The 18,446-nt window shown below is 41.4% G+C and overlaps 1 protein-coding gene across 2 annotated transcripts in view; it reads right to left on the bottom strand.

The window, feature by feature from the left end:
• LOC126428442 (zinc finger protein ZFP2-like) overlaps positions 1-18,446 on the bottom strand; it is an 86,914-nt gene that overhangs the window by 34,278 nt on the left and 34,190 nt on the right. For both annotated transcript variants that reach the window (XM_050090374.1, XM_050090375.1), the window contains exons 7-10: positions 17,625-17,774; positions 12,052-12,299; positions 10,027-10,266; positions 3,113-3,360 (exon numbers count right to left, since the gene is read on the bottom strand). In XM_050090374.1, the coding sequence (XP_049946331.1) occupies positions 3,113-3,360; positions 10,027-10,266; positions 12,052-12,299; positions 17,625-17,774 (886 nt within the window). The remainder of the gene's footprint in view (positions 1-3,112; positions 3,361-10,026; positions 10,267-12,051; positions 12,300-17,624; positions 17,775-18,446) is intronic.

Below are 18,446 nucleotides of genomic sequence, written 5' to 3'. Positions count from 1 at the left end.
TCGAGTGCAAAGTAAGCGGAAATTCTGAAAAATGTTGGTAGGTGCCGCCACAACTAACTTCTGCCGTCGAATATATATGTAGCGCTACAGAGCATGCTTTGCAGGCACAAAGATAAATACTGGGACAAAAACCTCTGCGTCAGTAAATAAATTTAAAAAAAAAGGTGGAAGACGAGCTTTTTTTTTTCCACCCCGAGTTTCGACCACTGCATTTTCATGCATTATCCAATGAAGTAAATACAAATTCCGTATTGTTCATCATCGAATGTAGCAGCATTTCAATGTACTACGAAACTCCGACTGGCGAGACTGTTTGGGATGTTTGTCAATATGGCCAACTCTGCGTTCTGAATTTTTTCCTACCTGTGAGAAGAGATGGTTGCTAATAGGAACTTTTATGAATTGTGAATCACATGCAGTATTCTTTTCACCATAAGAATAATACAAAAATAAACATTTTGCCATGAATTGTTTCGTGTTTGCTGCTATTTCATTTAAATCCTGTCTGCCTAATAAACTACGAAACTAGAGTGAGACAACAGCAAATGCGGAAGAATATACATATCATATCATGTTTATATTCGTATTATTCATATGTTGAATAGTGAAACAGTTACAAATGAAGCATGGCAACTGATTAGATTTTTAAATCTAAGATGACTCTAATTTCTGTGCAGAAAGAGGCGTCTGCAAAGATTTTCAAACGGAGAAAAAATTTCGCTAAACTCTTGTTCAGAACATCTATTATACGCAGCCTATTATTTGGTTCTTGTTGATCATTATCAAAGTAAGCAGCAGTGTAAGTAACAACAAATAGCAGTCTCTTTCTTGCCATTGTTTTGCTAACGAGACGATTCCTCTCTCTCTCTCTCTCTCTCTCTCTCTCTCTCTCTCTCTCTCTCTCTCTCTTTTTTAAAAAAAAAAAAAAAAAAAAAAAAAAAAAAAAGGTTGTAAGCGGCTGTAGCGTGCACAAAGGCAAGCCACGCCGCGAGCGGTGACAAGCCGTAAACACTCATTATCAGTATGCGACAAACAATGCATGACACAGAACAGTTATGCATTTCCAGCTTAGAGTGACATATACACCTATGACAAAGAGAACAGCACTTATCAAATCAAAGAAATATAAGCAATCAATTCGAACCAGATGAGGCACGTGAGAAAGGAAGGGTACCTTTATAAATACGGACGGAGTGCCTGACGCATAGCAATGGCTACCTCGTAAAGCTTAACTGCTAAGTTTACGACTCGAAGCAAACTACTGTAGCTGTATCGTCATTCATTGGACCTAAATTGTGTCTCATATTACAATGGACCAACTTTGTTTCGATTTGGAGGTGTGCCCTAAAACTTTTCTCTCCCCTTGAATTTCGAGTCTCAAATTTCAGGTGCGGCTTAGATTCGGGAAAACTTTTTTTCCTTGATTTCGAGTCTCATTTTTCAGGTGCGGCTTAGATTTGAGTGCAGCTTAGATTCGAGTAAATACGGTAGTCACTTTGACTCACCCTAACAGACAGCAATAGCATCGCTCCACCAATTCAGCAACTTACCTATTTACTTCCCCCATCTGAGTGGGCAACTCTGTGTCCTCTTGCTTGTGGTGGTCGTCTCTGCATTGCTCACTCTTGCAAAGTTCACGGTCGTAGGATGGGACACGATTTTCAACCTCTTACTCTACTTTATGCCTCTACATCTATATAGGCTCTATTTCCATTCTCAGTTCCCCAGTCACCAGGATTGGGTGACATTTCTTATATTTTTTACTTGAACTAGCCCAATCACAGGTAGAACTCTAGCTAAGATAGTTCTTACTGGTATCCACTACCTTATAAAAACCTTTTACAACTGAAGCAGTTTAACTCCATATGAGGCAGCACAAAAAGAACTATATATTTTCAAATTGTTTACAAAACAACCTTATCCCCTTCAAAATACTCTCCATTACAACTAATACAGCTGTCCCACCGGTGCTTCCACTGTTCGAAACACTTTTTGTAGTCATCTTTAGAAATGGCTAAGAGCTTCTCAGTCATTTTTTTTCTTGACTTCTTCAGTGTCATCAAATCAGTGTCCTTTCATCCCCTTTTCATGCTTGGAAACAAGAAAAAGTCACACGGAGCCAGGTCAGGTGAATAAGGTGTGTGGGGCAGCGAAGCCGTGCCATTTTTAGTCAAAAACTGTCTAACAGAGATGGCTGTGAGTGCATGTGCCTTGTCTTGGTGGAAGAACCAAACTCCTGTCTACCACAAAATCACTGAACCTAGCTCCAAGATAACCAACTAATCTCTGACAGTTGAGTAATTGTCTGTATACTGTCTGTAAACAAAATCTCTAGAACTTTTTCAATATTTTTTGCTCAATTCGGGCAGCTGATGGACGTCCGGAATGAGATTTGTCATCAATCGACATTTTGCCATTTTTAAATTAAGCAAACCACCCATAGACTCGAGTTTTCCCATAGTGTCACCTTGGTAAGCTGTTTTCAACATTGAAACAGTTTCAGTAGCATTTGTGCTGGGTAGAAGACAAAATTTCACAGCTATACATTGTTCACTTAAACTTCCCATTATAAAAAATAAAACAAGAACAAAACAGCAGTATAAAAAAGAATCACTGCAGATGAACAGTACAGGCCAGTTCGACAACACAGTTGGTACTGAACGGGCAACGAGTTGCGCAACACACACCTAGCGGCAGAAATGTGTATTAAAAAAGCCCTGCTCGCAGCATTGTTACTCCAGTTTTTTAATACCCTTCCATATCTACAATAATGCTCAGTTGTGCATGTTTATTAAACAGGATTACTATTGAGAAAGTTTAAAGAACCAGTATTTATGACTGCTGCAGATCTATCCCACTGCCACCGAGGTGCACCTCACGTAAGGACCACAGAGGAAAGATAGAAGACATCGACACTCCTACAGAAATATACAGACAGTTTTTTGCTTCCTCCATTTGGAAGTGGAACAGGAAAAGAGCTGACTTCAAGTGGTACAAGGGACCATACACCACACGTGTGTGGATGTAAATGACAGTGGCAGATACTGTCGGAAGCTAAGGTTCCGTAGAGAACTGACACAACAGTTAATGCGAGAGGTGCTCCTACACTCACGTGTGCTCGATGAAGCTGCTCTTCTGCAGGTAGACCTTCCCGCAGGTGCCGCAGCTGAAGCGGCTCGCCTCCGGCCGCTCGGTGTGACGCGCCTCCACGTGTGCCCGCAGGCTGGAGCGCGACGAGTAGCGCCGTCGGCAGCGGTCGCAAGCGAACGGCTGCGGGTCCGCGTGGCGTGCCACGTGGCGGTCCAGGGTGTCCTTCCGCCGGAAACGGGTCCCACAAAGTTCGCACGAGTACCGCGGCTCCTGTCACACCGGGAAAATGTAAGCTAGTGTGGCATCTCCACTCGCACTGGTGTCGCTCTTACAGTTAATATGTACGAAGTTTTAATTTTTTTCAACTTTCGCCAAGTAATGCACAACATACGTAACACTAATTTCCAGACTTCTGGAAGGCATGATGTCGGCAACTATTCTGTTTAACCAAATTACTAGGGGGTCCACCTCTGCGCCGAAAAAAATTGAAATGCCACTACACAAGATGAAAGGAGGAAAGACACCAGGTATGGACGAAGCAGCTGTCGAAATGGTGCAGGCAGCAGAGTTGGGTTAATTAGGGGAGGAGATTAAAATGCAAGGTCATCGGTCTCATCGGATTAGGGAAGGATAGGGAAGGAAGTTGGCCATGCTGTTTTGAAGGAACCATCCCAGCATGTGCCTGGAGAAATTTAGAGAAATCACGGAAAACCTAAATCAGGATGGCCAGAGGCGGGATTGAACCGTCGTCCTCCCGAATGAGAGTCCACTGTGCTAATCACTGCGCCACCTCGCTTGACACTGATACCACACTGTGCCAAGGTATACCAAAAGATCCTCAGGAGCAGAATCTGAACAGGGTTTGAGCAGCAGTCGATAGTATCTGTAGAAGAAAGGTCTGGGAAGCACTAGAAAGGAAGGGAGTGGAAAAAGAGACAACAAGCAGAGTGGAGGAGATGCACTGTGGAAGTCCAAGTTGTGTGAAAGTCGGAAATGAAAAGGCAGATGGATTCCAGCAAACAAGTGATGTGAAACAGAGTGGTGGATTGTCATGAATTGAGCACCGAAGTTTTCTCAATGTGTAATACTGCACTGATGGTTTCACCTCTGGGAAGGAACTCAACAAGCAGAAAACGACTAAAAAAATGGTGTTCGGCAGTGCAGGTCTTACTGACAGCAGCTTCCTATGAAGAATGCATAGAAAAGTTGGTTTTCCATAACAACAAATGTCTGAACAATGGTGGAAACTATGTACAAAAATAGTTTAAGAAATGGTCTTTCTTGTAACAATAAATTTGGTGTGAAAAAAATGTTCTTTAGAGTTTTTTCCAGTACAGTACTTACTTTCCAGACATGACTCATATGTACAAGGTGCAACTCAAAATATCTGAGAAATTCATTGTACCAGTCAAACCAGTAGCAGTACAATATTCTGCTGCAAGAAGTCTTCAGGTACACATTTTAGCCACTATGGCACAAAGTTGTGTCATCTTTGGCGGATGCATTTGGGAGTAGTTGTGGTGCACATCAGAACATGTTTCAGTGCTCCTGAAAACTGTGAAATGGATCATGTGAAGGAGTGACAGATTTGCATCAAATTGTGTTTCAAGTTGAAGAAAACTGCAGCTCAATTTCACCAGGTGCTGACAGAGGCATTTGGTGAGAATGCATGAAGTCAAGCGTGAACATTTGAGTGGTTAAAGCACTTCAAGGCTGAGAATCCGTGGAAGATGACACACATTGTGGTTGACCGTTAACATGCACAACACTGGAAATTATCGCGGAAGTGCATCTCGTGATCCACAAAGATCGAAGGGAGACAATTCACAATGTTTGTAACAGAATTGGGCAATCATACGGTGTGTCTCAACGAATCCTAGCCAATGAACTACCGTATTTACTCGAATCTAAGCCGCACTTTTTTTCCGGTTTCTGTAATCCAAAAAACCGCCTGCGGCTTAGAATCGAGTGCAAAGTAAGCGGAAGCTCTGAAAAATGTTGGTTGGTGCCGCCACAACTAACTTCTGCCATCAAATATATATAGCGCTACACAGACATGATTTGCAGGCACAAAGATAAATACTGGCGCCAAAACCTCTAATTCAGTAAATAAATTTAAAAAAAGGTGGAAGACGAGCTTTTTTCTCCACCCCGAGTTTCGACCACTGCATTTTCATACATTATTCAACGAAGTAAATACAAATTCCGTATTGTTCATCTTCGAATGCAGCAGCATTTCAATGTACTATGAAAATCCGACTGGCAAGACTGTTTGGGATGTTTGTCAATATGGCCAACTCTACGTTCTGAATTTTTTCCTACCTATGAGAAGAGATGGTTGCTATTAGGAACTTTTATGAATTGTGAATCACATGCAGTATTCTCTTCACCATAAGAATAATACGAATATAACCATTTTACCATGTATTCTTTCGTGTTTGCTGCTTTCTCATTTAAATCTTGTCTGCCTAATAAACTACGAAACTAGTGTGAGACAACAGCACACGTGGAAGAATATACATATCATGTCATGTTTATATTCGTATCATTCTTATGCCTAATAGTGATAGTCAGAGATGAAGCACGGCAATTGACTAGATTTTTAAATCTAAGATGACTCTGATTTCTGTGCAGAATGTAATGTACAAAAGAGGCATCTGCAAAGATTTTCAAACGGCAAAAAATTTTAGCTAAACTCTCGTTCAGAACATCTTCTATCATACGCAGTCTATTATTTGGTTCTTGTTGATCATTATCAAAGAAAGCAGCAGTGTAAGTAACAACAAATATCAGTCTCTTGCCATTGTTTCGCTAATGAGACAATTCCTCTCTTTTTTTTTTATCGTAAGCGGTGGTAGCGTGCACAAAAGCAAGCCATGCCGCGAGCGGCGACAGGTCGTAAACACACATTATCAGAATGCGACAAACAATGCATGACACAGAACAGTTATGCATTTTCAGCTTAGAGTGACGTAAACACCTATAACAAAGAGAACAGCACTTATCAGATCAAAGAAAAATAAGCAATCGATTCAAACCAGACAAAGCACGTGAAAAAGGAAGAGTACCCGTATAAATACGGACGGAGCGCCTGACGCATAGCAATGGCTACCTGGTAAAGCTTAACTGCTAAGCTTACGACTCGAACCAAACTACTGTAGCTGTATCGTCATTTATTCAACCTAAATTGTGTCTCATATTACAATGGACCAACTTTGTTTCGATTTGGAAGTGCGGCCTAAAACTTTTCACTCCCTTGAATTTCGAGTCTCAAATTTCAGGTGCGGCTTAGATTCGGGAAATTTTTTTTCCCTCGGTTTCGAGTCTCATTTGTCTGGTGTGGCTTAGATTTGAGTAAATACGGTAAGCATGAGACGAATTGCAGCAAAGTTTGTCCCTCGCTTTCCCAGCATCGACCACCAAAACTTCCAGGATCCAGATGTGCACTGAGTTGCAACAAAGAGCTCGAGAGTGTCCAAAATTCTTATCCAGTGTCATAACAGGTGAGGAATGTGGGGTCTACAGTTATAACCCTGAACTGGAGAAGCAATCGTCACAATGGAAAACCCGATCCCCTCCGAGGCCAAAAGAAGCTCGGCAAGTTTGCAGCAACATGAAGTTGATGCTGATCATTCTTTTTTGACATTCTGGGGATAGTGCATAAAGAGTTTGTTCCCCCTCGTCAGACTGTCAACAGGCAGTTTCACTGCAAGATTTTTAGGCTGCTGAGGAAAAATATTAGGCCCAAATGTTTAGAGTTGTGGAAAAAGACCAATCGGTGCACCATGGCAATGCAACGGTGCACGCTTCGCATCTTGTTGAAGAACTCCTCGGCAAAAGCAACACGGCAACAGTCCCTCAACCTCCCCACTTGCCAGACCTAGCCCAGTGTGACGTCTACCTGTTTCTGAAGACATTTTCACTTGACTAAAGACATCCGAGTGGAATCACAAAACAGATCCCGAACACCTTTCACCCTGCGGACTTGCACAAGCTCTTCCAAAAATGGGAACACCACCAGGTTCGTTGCATACCATACAACGAGGTGAATCCGATCATGTGGTACCAATCCAATAATTTACCCATTTTTCCATGTTTGGATAACTGAGTGTAGCATTTTAACAATTACATTGCAGCTGACCATTGACGTGAATTCTTGACTAATCTATCAACAACAATGGCGTGTTGGAGTGTGGGCAACCAGCAAATCACATTGTCAGTAGGTGTGTGATTCTTGTGTTATGCTCATATAGTTACCACAACAGTGTGAAAACTGCTGGCGCCTGTTACTTCCAAAGTGTAACTGGTAAGTTGCAATGTTACTGCTTGCATATGAACGTCTTAAGCGATACAGCTTTGTTTATTTGTTCATTGCTAATACTGCTTAGAAACTATGCAGGCCTAATTGCAAAACTGCATTTTCATAGGGTGAATCCGATCATGCGAGTATGCCAAAAGGTTCTGGGACCAACACAGAAATCTAACTACAAACCAGAATTTCTTCTAAATGTGGTCAAAGCTGTCAAATCAGGAAAATTAAGCATCTGGAAAGGTTCAGAGCAATACACAGTTCCATATACCACATTAAATGACAAAATCAAGGAAAGGTACAAATACAAAACAGACAGCCAACCAGTGTTAATCATTAGTGAGGAAAGAAGCCTGGTTGAAGGATTATTGGGTTGTGCAAAATGGGGAGAGGGGTGCCTGAGGAATAAAGGTGTTAGGGACATTGTACAGGCATATCTCAATCGAGTAGGGAGGATTGAAAAAAGATTTTGTGACAATCGACCTGCACACGAGTGGGTAAAATCTTTTCTGAAAAGAAATAAAGAACTAACTGTTAGAGTAAGTGAACATACGAAGAGGGCAAAGGCAGCAGTTGCCCGAGAAACAGTGACTGATTATTTTAAAAACCTTGAAGTGACCTTGAGTGGTGTCCCTCCCTCTAACGTTATAAACTATGACGAGACAAACTTTTGTGACGATCCTGGACAAGTGAAAGTAATAATGAAGCGAGGCACAAGACAGCCTGAAAGGATAGTGTATAGTTCTAAGTCAAGTGTCAGTGTGATGATAGTAGCAGCTGCCGACGGCTGAGTGCTCCCACCATACACAGTTTATATGGCAAAACATGTCTACAATACTTGGACTAAAGAGGGTGTAACTGGTGCAGGTTATAACAGAAATCAAAGTGGTTGGTTTGACTGAACAATCTTTGAACCATGTTTTGTTGAAATTGTCTTGCCTTATGCCTGGCAATTAAGGAGACCTAAAGTGATTATAGGTGACAATCTCTCAAGTCATCTGTCATGTATCATGATTAAACTGTACCAGGAACAGGACATTAAATTTGTGCTTCTACCCCCTAAGTCTACTCATTTGTGTCAGCCACTTCATGTGAGGATTTTTAGATCTTTAAAACTTGCTTGCATAAATGTGTTAGATGACTGGAAAAGGAAGAATAGAGGGGTAGAGCCAAAATTCAAATTTTCTAGGTTGTTGAAAAAAACCTTTGAAAATACAGCTTTCAAGTCCAAATCAAATGTAATATCTGGTTTCAAAAAGCAGGAATTTTTCCTTTCTGTTCTGATTAAGTCATTTCACAGATTCCAGAAGCAACTGATAACAATGCACATGGCACCGCTCATCAGAAGTTTCTTGGGCAGTAGCTTTTGAAATACAACTGAAACAGATTCGCTCTAATGAAACAAAAGGAAAGCCACACCAAGCAAAGCGTTTAGCATTAACTCCAGGAAAAGGAAATATTGTCAGCGACTTCAATGAAAATGATAGTGATGGGGCTGCAAGCAGGGGGTCCCTATCCGGTACATCTACAAGTGGTTCAGAACAGCATAAGTCAAATGAAAATAAAGAAATGGACAATGATAATGATAAAGATTGGCATGAATTTCAGGAAAATGATTTCACTATAGTAAAATTTCCTATGAAAAAAAGGTTAAGGTTTTTTATTGGTAAAATTGAAAGCATCTCTAATGGCACCTATGAAACGACATTTCTGAGAAAGAAAGTTCTTGATGGTAATGTTTATTTTGTCTTTCCAGAAATTGATGATGCAACTGAGATAGAAAGAGCACAAATTATTAAAAAAACTTGTTACAGGACATAGAAGGCGAGGTAAATTTATTTTTGAAGGGACAGATGATTATGACATTGAGTAAATACTTTTCATATTGATTATGACAAACAATAACTAAAAATTAATATCTGTTTGTGAAATTTGACGAATGCAAGTATTTTTATAGCAAGAATCTCAAGTTTAATGTGCTTGTAACAATTTGTTTAGCCTAGAAATTGTAAAATTTTGTTGCAAGTACAGCAACATATTTCTTAAACATCAAAGTAGTGGTTGGATTCACTCCACTGGAAGTCTGATTCTGTTCCCGCATACAAAATATAATGGTGTTCGGATTTGCCCCAATTGAGGAGGTGAAACCGTTCAACAGTTAACTTAAAATAATAACTGCAAGTATAAACAAAAAATAACGTAATACATGAATATATCACTATCAAGATTGTGAAATTAACATACTGAATTTTTATTCCGATTTTACAACAGTAAATGGGCAAAATTTTAAAAAAAGTGCCATTTTTTATTCGATTCACTTAATTTTACAGTATGTGCTCAAGGAGACTACTTTAAAGGTGATGCAAGACATCGTGACATAAGTATAATTTTCTGCTTTTTACAATGAAAGTCTCGAATATTTTGGGTAGCACCTCATATATAGATCGAGAGCAGTCGCATTGCACTTCTCCGGGGCACTCCTGACGATACCTTTACCTGTAAAGAACGCTCGCAATGGTACCTCCAGAACACGATTTAAGAACGAATGCAAGAGTGACACTATTCCATCTGAATTTCACGCCTGAAGCAAAGCCAGAGCAAACTGTCCGCATTAAAAGGAGCAGTACCTCCAGATGGCTGACAATGTGCATCTGCAGCTTGGCCTTGTGGACAAACGTCTTGGGGCAGTACGTGCACGCAAAGCAGGGCACGGGTGCAGGCGCCTGGCCGTCCCCGTGGTGGCGCCTCTCGTGGTCCTTCAGACGGCAGCACTTCTTGCCGCAAGTCGAGCACAGGAACGACGCTTTCACTCGTGTCCTCTTTGCCTTCCCGTGTAGCTTCTTCGGCTCCGAGTTGACGCCGTGTGTCTGCAATGCAGCAAAGTACAGCACGGTTACTACTACTTAAAATGTAAGGAGGGGAAACACATTTAGAGATCAAATACCATTAGAGAAAGGGTGTCATCTCGGTCTGGACAACATTGTGTTAAGACAATCACTAACTGTGCGGAAGACATTCGAGCAGGCACAGTACTGGGACAATATTAATTTGTTCACCATATCCCAGAAGTGTCATCGTAAAAGACAATCTTCGGGCTTGTCGAACCAGTCGTGGTATACAAGGTGTGGACAAATACAAAGGGCGTTTGAAAAATCCGTGCAAAGTCCGAGAGATGGCACCACCGGCACGTATTGAGGTCATGTTTAGTTAGTAGCATCTTTGGAAAGAACGCACACCAAGTTTCAGCCATATTGGACTATTTCTTTGTGTTTGGCATTTGTGTGAATCAAGGAAGTCAAGTGATTGTCAAAAAATGGAAGAAAAAGAATTTTGAGTGGTGATTAAACATTACTTCACGAAAGGCAAAACACCTCAGGAGACTAAAGAGAAGCTTGATAAGCAGTAAGGTGACTCTGCACCTTCGATTAGAACAGTTTATAAGTGGTTTCAAAATTTTCGGAGTAGCCCTATGGGCACAAGTTATGCTGAACGTTCTGTGGAGGTTACGACTCCAGAAATCATTAATAAAATCCATGTAATGGTGATGGATGACAGAAGAGTTAAGACATGGGAAATCATCAGGTCGTCCAAGCACATCTTATAACGTCGCTGAGCGAGTGAGACAACATTTTATTAACAGCCCTACGAAATTGACCCGGCGTGCATCTTGTGAACTGCAAATCTCACACATGACTATTTGGCATGTATTAAGAAACTGTTTGCAACTGTACAGATTGACAATCTTGTATAAGCAATAGGACACTAATAAAATTGCTCCCAAGAACTTCTGCGTGGATATGTTAAAGTGATTACACGAGGATCAACATTTCTTGACTTTTCAATTAAGTGGCAAGGTTAACACACACAACTGCAGGATTTGGGGCAGGATTTGCGACATGTTTATGATAGCCCTAAACTGAATGTTTTTTGTGCATTGATCAAGAACGAAGTGTACAGCCCCCTTTTTCTCCGTGAGAGAACCATCAATGGGATAGTGTACCTGCATATGTTCCAACAATTTTTGATACCACAGATCAATGAGGATGACCAAGAACAAAATGTTTACTTTGTGCAAGATGGTGCACCACCCCACTACCTGGGTGACATCCGAGATTTTCTCAGCGACCACTTTCCAGGTCAACACATTGACCGTGATGTGCCAATTCCATGTCCCCCATGTTCCCCAGACCTAACACCAGTGGATTTTTTTTTATGGAATTCATCAAGGGTATTGTGTTTGTATCTCCTGTGCCAGCTTCTCTACCTGGACTTAGAGCACGAAGTTACACTGTCATTGAGCAAGTTATACCTGCAATGCTGCAGTGAGTTTGGGAAGAAATTGACTTCCGATGTGATGTGTACAGGATAACCAACGGAAGCCACATGCAGCATCTTTAGTTTAAAAAAAAAAAAAAAGAAAAAAGAAAAAAAGAAACAAAAAAAAACTTAATGTGTTTCCCTACAAAAAACGCTAAACCCAGCTCTATATCTTTTTTCAATAAATTTCTATGAATTTGTAAAGTTGTAAAATCCTTTTTGAAACACCCTGCATAAGTGTGGAGGTGATTCTGCAATCCAGTTGTAGACCTGGGAAGAACGTACTTGAACGGAGGAATACACACAGAAATATCAGAGGTCAGTGCTGTACTGACCCGCATGTGTGCAGTGAGCTGGGAAGCCGTGCGGAACGCCTCGTCACAGGTGGGGCAGCGGCGGGTGCGCGGGAGCGGCAGCCCGTGGCGCACCTCGCGATGCAACTTCAGGACATCAGGGCGGCGGAACATCTGGCCGCACAGATCGCATTGCAACCGGGGCGCACCGTGTGACAGCCTGTGCGTGTTGAGCGCCGATGCTGACGCGAAGGACTTGTCGCAGACTTCGCACGAGTAGTTTAGTTCACCTGGCGAGCAACAGTGGAGATTCAGTTTATGAGGTTTTCCTAATCCTACTGATGGAAGATACATTTCAGAGTTCTCGACCAGACTGACAGTTCCATTTTCCTGTGCTATATCTACACAACTGAACCAGTCCAACTTTTTGTGCTGCTATTTATACTGTAGATGAGGACCCCTACCACAGATTTTATTTGTGTGAGGGATTCTACACAGAGCAAACAGGAAAGAAAACTGAGCAGAAATTTGAAAAGAGAATCACAGTTCAGGAAGGAGAAATAAAATCTTTGAGGTTTGCCGACAACATTTCTGTCAGACAGAGCAGAAGAGTTTGAAGACCAGAGAATTGCATGAATAGTGACCTGCAAAGCACTTGTACGATGAATTTGAACAAAAGTAAAACAAAGGTAATGGGATGTGGCTGAACTGACCCAGAAGATGCTAAGGTAATTAGATTAAGAAGCTTTTCTGAAAAACAGGAATCTGTTAACATTTTGTACTCTGAAGGTATCTGTCTGGAAGTGAATGAGGGCAACAAGCAAATCAGAGAAGAACAGAATACAATTTTTTGAAATGTGTTGCTACAGAAGAATGCTGACCATCAGATGAGTGAATCGAGTAACTGGCGAGGAGGTACCAAATCAAATCATGAAAAAAAAAAAGAAAGTGGCAGAAACTCTCACCATGTGTGGGCAGGCATTATCTTGCTGAAATGTAACCTCAGGATCACTTGCCATGATCGGCAACAAATTGGGGCTCTGAATATCATCGACATACTACCGTGCTGAAAAGGTGCCACAGATGATAACCAAAGGGGTTCTACTATCAAAAGTACTGACATTTCGGACCATTACTCTTGGTTGTCAGGTCATATGGTAGGGGGGTGACAGGTCGGTATCCTAGCGCTACCCGGGGCACCTGCACACACGTCTTTGGCCTAGAATCTCACTGAATGGAGTAGAACTGTCTTCAATGATGAGTCCCACTTGAAATCGAGTCCCGGACAGCAGTGGGATACAGACCTGAGTGTTGTCTTCCATACAGCCTGACAACCAGAAGTGCTGGTCTCAGGTGACACTTCTTTTCTCAGCAGAAAACCTTCAGTTGTCACATGTGGCACACTTACAGCACAGTGGTACATCAATAATGTTCTAGGCACCATTTTGTTGTCCTTCATAGTGAGCCATCCTGGGCTTACATTTCAGCAAATGCCCACCTGCGTTTTTTCCTATCATCATGATTCTAGTCATCATCACTAGCAGAAGAATCAATGTTTTCATTGCCATATATACATTTCACTAGTCACCATATATTCATATTATCGCTTCATATCTATGTACTTGTAAGAGCCTTTAAAAAAAAAGCTACAGGTGCTACACTCTATGGCTGTGAAATGCCCAGCAATCACTTTTCTTTCTTTCTTGAAGCCATGCTTTTTTCTTTCTTTTTTTTCCTGCCAGCCACGAATCCGGTCATTGCTCGCATTGTGCTTTCTTCCCTCTGCTTCTTCAATGATTTTAAATTTTTCCTTAGCTGGGTATGAGTGATACCAAGAACTTGTAGTTATTATTAATAAGTTAACATGTGATTAATACTTAATATCCAACATACTAGAGACACATCGGAGACTGAGGTCGCAACAACGCTACAGTACAACACAATCTACTGTTGCACACAGAGCTTACCAACTTTACGGCAATAAATCCGTGCACCCCAGTATTTGTCTTCAAACTGGGGAAAAAATATGCACGGATTCAGGTGAAATGTCGGGTTCACATCTCGTCTGGATCTTTGCAGCTGCTGCACCACAGGTTTCTCTGCATCTTCAGTGACAGTTGGGCCAATCGGGTGCAAGCGGAATTGGCTTGTGGTGGAGGGCAGCCACGGGCACCAGGCCCCGGCGTCTCATCTCGGTGGGGGCCGTTTATTCCACCCGCCACCACTGTCCTGCTTTGGTGTGCTCTCGTCTTATTCTCACTAATGTTGTGTCCCACAAGAGCTGAGTTGGTAGCCGCTGTCCTGATTGACCAGGTTATCACTGACCCATTCTAATGGGTTTTGGCGACAAGAGAAGTGGTGCGAGACTAGGTTGCTAAATTCACACCACCCTCACGTCAGTTGACTTACTTGAAATGTTTAGCCGATCCTCTTACTTTGAGTTCAGTTCTGGTATATTTTCATTCCCACAACTACAACATCACAAGTTTCACATAAGCATTCAAACTCTTGCAAGTCAACTGAGTCGTTAACCACTAGACTCTATTAAGTATAATTACAATATCAAAGAAAGGTCTTGCTTCTAGTAAGTCTACACCAAGGATTAAGTACGAGTCTCTAGTCAAATCATGTTTCCTTTGTCTATAACAATTACAATTATTCCACCCCATAGGAATAACACGTAATTACTCATTGTACTGTCTGTACAGCTCCTATGGCACGAGCGGCAAACACTTGTCGGCACCGATCGACCGCCACGCTTAGAGTCTTCTCATAGCCAGCTTCCCACCTGCACACAGAAACTGGCGGCACAGTAGATACTTTTCCACTATTCCACACTGATACTTAAAATATCGGGTGTTCAAGAAAGAGGAAAGACAAGTGTTTTTAGAATTTACTCCGAAATTCTCAAAGCACTACACCATAGCTTCACTGCCTCTTTAATAATAGAGTCCCAGATACCTTTCATTCTACACAGTCTCCTGGTTTGTTCAAACTGCAACGTGTGTTCATCACCGAAGCTGTACTCCACTACCACAGAGTTTTCCTTTTGTCTGAGGCGAACGCTTCTCACATGTTCAGAGATGCGTTGTGTATTACAATGCTGCATCTGTCCGATATATTGTTTTCCACATCCACAACAAATGCTGTGGACACACGGTATTCTTAGACCCAAGTTGTCCTTCACTGAGCCCAGCATATTCCTGATTTTTGCTGGAGGACAGAAGATGGTTTTTATCCTGTTTTTCTCCAGTATTTTGGCAATCCTGTCTATGAGTGGCCCTACATATGGGAGGAATCCCAGGCCTTTGTTGTTCTCTTCTTCCTGAAGGTCCTCCTCCTCCTCCTCCTCCTCCTCCTCCTCCTTCTTCTTCTTGCTCATCTTGAGAGTGCGCCTAATCTGCATTTCAGTGTAAACATTTTCCTGGAAGGTTTTCTTCAGGTGCTGAATCTCAGCAGATAAACTGTCCTTGTCGCATATGTCATGAGCTCTATGGACAAGGGTAGTGAGCACAGATTTCATTGTGCTAGGTGATGGCAGCTGTTGGCATTGAGGTACAGGACTGTGTGCATTTTCTTTCAGTAGACCGAGTGTCTCAGTGTGCCATCCATTTTCCTCTTTATTGGGATATCGAGGAAGGTTATGCACCCATTTTCTTCTAATTCCATTGTGAACTTGATGTTCTCGTGTATGCTGTTCAGATGGTTGAGAAATTCCATTAGAGTGTCCTTGCCATGCAGCCAGACTGCAAAAATATAATCCACGAACTGATAAAAGACCTTGGGTTTAAGGCATGCTGTTTCCAAGGCGATATACTCGAAGTATTCCACGTACAGTTTGGTGATACATGGTGCCAGTGGGGATCCCAAAGTGACTCCATCCACCTGTTGGTAAAACTTGGCCTCACAGTGGAGATACCTGGTTGTGAGTGCAGGGCAGAATAATTCCACCGTGTCTTCATCAAAATGATTCTCCAGTAGTTTCAAGGAGACCTCTAGCAGTACCCTCACAAAGAAGGATTTAACATCAAAGCTGACCATAATATCATTTTTGTCAAGATGCTACTCCTTGAGTGTCTTTGCCTGAATGTGGCAAGTAAGAAACTTGCTGAAACGTTGCCGGAGAATGACGCATTGACTTGGCTGTCAACCCAAGAAAATTTTATCATCAGTATGGTCATGTATTTGTGTGAGTGTGCGTGTAAGTGTAAGTTGTCTATTCTGACGAAGGCTTGTTTAGTCGAAAGCTTTGTTTGACAGTCTTTTTGTTGCGCCTACTTGTGACTCAGCATCACTGCTATATGATGAGTAGAAACTATCATTTTCATAATACTGTCAGTATTCCATTCCGGATTTTCCATTGTTTGAATATGAAAGTAAGTGATAAATCATAACCATATATTTGTAAATAGTTAGATCATTTAAGTATCTGACCGGAGATGCAACAAATCTCAAAAGAAAATACAGGGTGTTTATAAATGAATATCGGGGTTTTAATGTTTTATAATATTTATTATATTAAACTTACAGTTATAAATGATATGTCAAATGAAAGAGCAGCTCAAACAGTTTTACCATGAACCTTATAAATGTTTAATTTAAGCACCATTTGTCACACGGCACACATCAAGTCTATAGCCGAGTTCTTCCCAAATGTTGATAAGTGTGTCTTCAGTGATTGTAGCAACAGCTGCTTCCACCAGTTTCTCATTTCAGGGAGGTCTGCTGGTAGCGGAGGCATGCACACATGATCCTTGATGAAGCCCCAAAGGAAAAAGATCGCATGGTGTTAGGTCAGGTGAATGTGGAGGCCATGCAAAGCAAGCCCTGTCATTGGGCCCCTTGCGGCCTATCCAGCACTTGGGTACAGTGGAGTTCAACCAATCACCAGTGAGGTGGCGCACCATCTTGCTGGAAAATGAAGTTCTCCAGCTCATCATCTTCAAACTGAGTGAAGAGCCATTGCTCTAGTGTGTCATTACAGTAGTTTCACCAGAAAAGAAAGGCCCACAAACTTTCCGCTGGGATACGGCACAAATGGTGCTCACATTGAACATTTATAAGGTTCTGGTAAAACTGTGAGTTGCTCCTTCATTTGACATATGATTTATAACTAAGTTAATGTAATAAATATTATAAAGTATTAAAACCCCAATATTCATTTATAAACACTCTGTATTTATAATTGACACAATTTTCCTTATCTGCAAAATGAGCATAATTTATCAGCCAGTTATAACAACTTTTCAGTGGAATGGTAATTAAGTGTCACTTAAATGGTCCCAACTGTAGCATTTATACACAGTACAACCCCAGAACAGTCAGTTTTACAAATACACCTGCATTATACTTTGTCACACAATTAATCTTTCTACATGCAAAAAAACATTGTGAGCTACAATGACACTTCACCTGAGAATGATTAGTGTTCTAATCAAAACAAGTCACAGATGGATCATTACAAGTTACTGGAGCAGTTGCCTCCACACAATAACCACATTTTCATTCCCACCAGTGTTTTTCTTTTTTCCTCTGTGATATTCATTGCTTACGGTGCCCTTAAATAGTTTTTTTTATTAACAATTGGACCACGTACTGTATTTACTAGTACTGACCTGTGTGTTGTGAAGCTATATGGATATTGAGAGAGATCTTCTGTGCAAACGTACGATGGCACATGTGGCATTCAAACGGCTTGTTGTCCCGATGGATCGACATGTGCACTTCCAGCGAATTCTTGCGAGAAAAAAGCTTGCCGCACACAGCTGCGAATCAAAATAGAGTACTGTGTTACATGTGGCAAGGACTGCACCAAGTAACAAGTGAAACATCTTCCGAAATCACAATGCTGCAGAAAAAAAATGTTCCAATTACTTGAGCAAATGATTGAAGAAGACAGTATGGAAGCATGTTAAACAGTTTCTCTAACAACACTTCAATTTCACTTACGATCATCAACCGCAAAAGTAAATTTAAAGAGACCGTCTAAAATGGAAAGAATTGTGGATGCACGAGTGGCTGTAAACTAAATTTGGTCTCGCTAACTGCCTTCACGTACAACCAGAATTTCTCTCGGTTTTGTAGGAGGTTTTTCTTAATAATATTTAGCTAAGGTAGTCACTGAATAAGTCATGCATAGCCCTTTTGACAGCCAAGTCACTCCAACAATGTACATCTCCTCCTCAGCATATTGCTGCACATTGAACACAAATTGATGCAATTGTCTTTTAACTTTGTACAGCTGTCATTCTCATTCCTGACTGCCTCACTGACTGAGCATTCGGCAGATTGCCATGTGGAAGATTAGGCTCCAAATCTTGGTACTGCCATCAAAGTATGGGAATAGGATACACACAGGTACTGTGAAGAAAAGTAGCAGCTTCAAGGTTGTAATATTTCTTCATTTTCCACCTCCATCATAGGTAGGATTTGCATTA

This window comes from Schistocerca serialis, chromosome 12, assembly GCF_023864345.2.
Source record: "Schistocerca serialis cubense isolate TAMUIC-IGC-003099 chromosome 12, iqSchSeri2.2, whole genome shotgun sequence".
NCBI lineage: Eukaryota > Metazoa > Arthropoda > Insecta > Orthoptera > Acrididae > Schistocerca > Schistocerca serialis.
Note: the sequence above shows the minus strand (reverse complement) of the source record. Positions and strands in the feature narration are given on the sequence as shown.